Raw genomic sequence first — 4410 nt, 5'->3', positions numbered from 1 at the left:
CTCACTCGCTCCCCGTGTTCGTAAATGACCCCCGTTTCCCATGAACCGACCCCGCTCCGTGATAACACGACCCCTCCCCGTGTATACGTACCCCTCTTTGTTTGATAATCACGCCCCGTCCAAGGTTCCGTGATAACACGGACCCTCCCCCGCTGATAAACGACCGCATCTTCGTTGATACACACGGACGCCCTCCGTGATAACCACGACCCCGCTCCGCCGTGTAACCGACCCTCCCCGTGATAACTGACCCCCCGTGACACGACGTCTTCTTCATCTCGGCCGCAGGTTCTCGCCGCCGAGTCAGTCGTCTCGGTCGAGTCGCGTGGCGTTCACGGACAGCGGCGCGCTCGTCGAGACGCAGGAGAAGCGGACGCGCTTCTCGCTGTCTCACGACCAGGACTCGACGAGCGACAACCTCGCAAGGGATATCGCGGACGGCTGGTGCGTAGAACAGCGATAGCTTGCGGTCCGTCGACTCGAGGCGGAGGAGCTGAGGCAGACACCTCTCCGATATGGTGTCGGCGAACGTGAGCGTCGCGGCACGCGGACGTGCGGGGCGCAGACACGCCGCAGTCTCAGCCTGGTGAGGACGCCGAGGGGGAGGGCGGAGGGGAGGAGGGCGGCGGGTGAGGGTGAGACGCGCCGCTGCCACCGTCCCGGTCAAAAAAAAAAAATAAAAAAATTCCAAAAAAAAAAAAAAAAAAAAAAAAAAAAAAAAAAAAAAAAAAAAAATAAAAAAAAAAAAAAAAAAAAAAAAAAAAAAACAAAAAAAAATGAGAGAGCAACGAGGACTCACGGAGCGCTTCGCGGGAAGTTGAGATTCGCACGATGCTCGGAGGTATGGTGCGGTGTGTTGGTGCTGCTGTTGCGTGCGGATTCGTGCTGTTGCGTGCGTGCGGTGCGTGCGTGTGCTGGTGTGTGCGCGTGGTGCATGTGTGGGTGTGTGGTGTGTGGTGTGTGTGCGCGGGTGTGTGGGTGTGTGTCGTGCATGTGTGTGTGTGCTGTGTGTGTGTGGTGTGTGGTTGTGAGTGTGTGTTGTGTGATGTGGCAGCGTGTGTGGTGTGGCGTGTGTGGGGTTGTGTGTGGTGCGATGTGTGGGATGGGCCTGCTGTGGGTGTGCGCGCATGTGTGTGGTCATTTACAGCTGCGGTAGAGATAACTGTAGACACGTTGGCAGCTTTCAAGCTTAGACCCAAACGTGTGTGCATGTATGAACGTGTGTATGCAGCTTGTGCGTGTGTGCGCTATTGAGTGGCGTGCGGTGCGTAGCGTCGCTGGTGTGGGTTTGTTGTGTGTCTGTGTGTTGTGTGTGAGTGTGTGTTTGTGTGTGTGGTGTGCGGTGTGCGTGGTGGTGGCGTGCGTGCGTGCGTGCGTGGTGCGTGCGTGCGTGCGTTGGCGTGTGTGTGGTGGAAAAGTCGGGTTGCCCACAGCGGTTTCCGCGTTTACTACGGCCACTACGTATTATAGAGCGTACTATTATTAATGTAGATATGTGTGTGTGTGTGTGTGTGTTGTCTGTGTGGTGGCTGCGTGGGTGCGTGCATGCGTGGATGGTAGTGGTGTGTGTGTGTGGCCAGCATGCAGTCTTTGCATGGTTGGAATTTGTACTTGGGGTCGTCACTGTGTGAGTTGCACGTTAGATGGTAACTAGCTGGATTAACGCTGGAATGGCCTGATTGCAGGTATTTGTTTACTCACTTAATATCCTTATATATTTATTTACTCATGTCAGGTTTGTCTTGGCTACAATAAATAATTTATAAATCTCGGTTCATTAAACACAGATGTAGCATAGGTAACTTACAGAAACTTTATGAAACCTTAATAATTTCGTCGGTGCTACATGCTACATTAACAGTTTACTGGCATTGTTGAGCACATATCATGTATCCAGAGGAGCAGTGCGACTCTGTTTGCCTATATACTTACAAAACGTATTAAAGTAAGTTGCTATGGTTACCAGGTGGACACGGTCCAGCAGATGATGACCAGGAGGAGGAGGAGGAGGACGGAGCGTGTGGCAGTGACTACAGTGAGCATCTGCACTCGGCCGAGATCTTCGCCGCTGCACACTCGCCACCTATTGGCGGCAGTCTGCGAAGCCTAGGTGCCGGCATGGATCCGAGGCGGGACGTAACGAAGGACAGAGAGCCAGGCATTGAAGCTGGTCCGAGTCAGCTTGCTCGGCTCATCAAGGGTAACACAGCACGGATATTTAACACGGGAATTTTTTTCTCAGCAGTAGTTTCAGTTCTTCCTTCTTGTTTCTTCGATTCATTTCTCACCACTGTCAGTATGTAGGAGGAATGCACTGCGTTTGTCTAACCCAGGTGCTTCTCTCTTTCCTTGTTGAAATCTCCTTCTTCTGTTACGGTTGGTTAGGCACTTGCATGTACAGTTGAATCGTTGTATATCTGGTTAGGTAATTGTATGGAAATGCATTTAGCGAGCAAAAAAATTAAAAATTTAAAAATTTAAATTTAAAGAATAGAAAATTAAAGTCTTGACGAATTTAATCTCTTGCGATGTTCGCTTGTTTAGGGCGGCCGGCAGATGTCAGTAGAGAGCAGAGGAGCGATCCTGGCGGAACGCGGCCAAACACAGGAGCATCCAGACATTCGGGCGACGCAGGGGAAGACTCACCGATGAAGCCTCAGTGCAGGGAAGCTTACCGGCTCATGCAGCCGAGAGAAGGAGACCTCATCTCAATGCAGAGCCTCGGGAGACTGAGCCTCGTCATGGACAATATTCCACCCGAGTCGCTGTCCGCGATGCAGCTGCTCACAGACGTGCACGGTTTCCACGGCAACAGGGAGGCGCGCGGCGGCGCGAGCGGCCAGGGGGCGCCGGCGGTGTTCGCGGGCGAGCGGGCGGACGGCGTCAAGTCGGTGACGGTGAAAGTGAACTGCGTCGCCGACAGCATGCACGCGGTGAGCGTTACCGTGCCGACGCCGCCGCGACCCGACAGCGACCTCAGCGCGTTTGACCCGCTCGCGACCCCCGTGCCCACCGGCGCCACCTATGACCCGCTCGCGACCCCCGTGCCCACCGGCGCCACCTATGACCCGTGGCTCGTCAAGCTCGGACGACCCGCGAGCGACGCGGCGGCGGCGGCGGTGCAGCATTCGATCGACGAGTTCGACCCGTTGCGGATGTGCGTGCATGCGTGTATGTGTGAGTGTGTGTGTGTGCGCACGCATAGGCATTCTTTGCATGGTTGAAATTTGTACTTGGGGTCGTCACTGTGTGATTGCACGTTGCTGTAACTAGGTGATTAACTGAACTGGCTGATTGCAGGTGATGAGACCGTGTCTATGGTGAGTGATACGTGGAGCACTGATGTACTCGCTAGTGACTCGGAACCTGCCGAACAAAACATGTTTGAGAGACTACAGGAAATCTCAGAGGAAATGACACCATCTCAGGTAAAAAAAATGTCGCAGTCGAAACAAGAGCAATCGGAGATAGCAAGCCTCCGCCACAGCTTAACAGTCCCCCCATATATCTGTATATAGCTATGGTTCTAATTTGTAGCCGGGTTTAACGCGGCGGTGACACATCATAAACCCTTACAGAGAGAGAAAGCAAAAGCGAAATGAAGCGAAGCGGTTAGAGAGTAAATCGCTACAGTACCATCAATGATGAGAAATCCTTCAAAAAATCCAGATCTGGATCCGGATCACCACCAAAATCTAATCGATTGGTTGTTGGCCCAGGCAGGACCAACTCGTCCAAAAAAATTCATCAAAATCCATCTGTAACTTTTTGAGATATCCTGTTGACAGACAAACAAACCAACAAACAAACGAACAGGGGCAAAAACATAACCTTCTTGGTGGAGGTAATGACACCATCTCAGCTGGTACTGGGGGAATATAGATGCTACCATTTTGGATAAAAATGTCACAATAGAAATGATACTGTCTCAAATAAAACTGGAAATATAATTGACAGCGTCTTAGGTAAAACTGTCGCAGTAGAAATGACACAGTTTTAATAGGATTAATATCACGATAGTAAAACCTACCACTGTTGCTGTAGCTAACAGTGTGACTGTATCTTTTGATATTGCTTGAGGAGATAGCAATATCATTGTCGTATCTACCAATGTTGTATGCGGGAAGATAGCAGGTGTCTTCTCATGGATAATAACTGGAAATAAATAGATGGATGCGTAATGACTGTTCTCTCGCGTGGTAGCATAGTGACTGTTCTCTCGCGTGGTAGCATAATGACTGTTCTCTCTCGCGTGGTAGCATAGTGACTGTTCTCTCTCGCGTGGTAGCATAATGACTGTTCTCGCGTGGTAGCATAGTGACTGTTCTCTCTCGCGTGGTAGCATAGTGACTGTTCTCTCTCGCGTGGTAGCATAGTGACTGTTCTCTCTCGCGTGGTAGCATAGTGACC

At 51.4% G+C, this 4410-nt stretch overlaps 1 protein-coding gene across 1 annotated transcript in view; it reads left to right on the top strand.

Moving 5' to 3' along the window:
* The window catches only part of LOC106821219 (GTPase-activating protein and VPS9 domain-containing protein 1-like), a 31493-nt gene that overhangs the window by 13837 nt on the left and 13246 nt on the right, over positions 1 to 4410 (top strand). The window contains exons 10-12 of the mRNA XM_014825927.1: positions 289 to 530; positions 786 to 841; positions 3301 to 3428. Coding sequence (XP_014681413.1) covers positions 289 to 530; positions 786 to 841; positions 3301 to 3428 — 426 coding nt within the window. The remainder of the gene's footprint in view (positions 1 to 288; positions 531 to 785; positions 842 to 3300; positions 3429 to 4410) is intronic.

Source organism: Priapulus caudatus, unplaced genomic scaffold (assembly GCF_000485595.1).
Source record: "Priapulus caudatus unplaced genomic scaffold, Priapulus_caudatus-5.0.1 Scaffold64, whole genome shotgun sequence".
NCBI classification, from domain to species: domain Eukaryota; kingdom Metazoa; phylum Priapulida; class Priapulimorpha; order Priapulimorphida; family Priapulidae; genus Priapulus; species Priapulus caudatus.
This window is presented reverse-complemented; position numbering and strand designations above follow the sequence as displayed.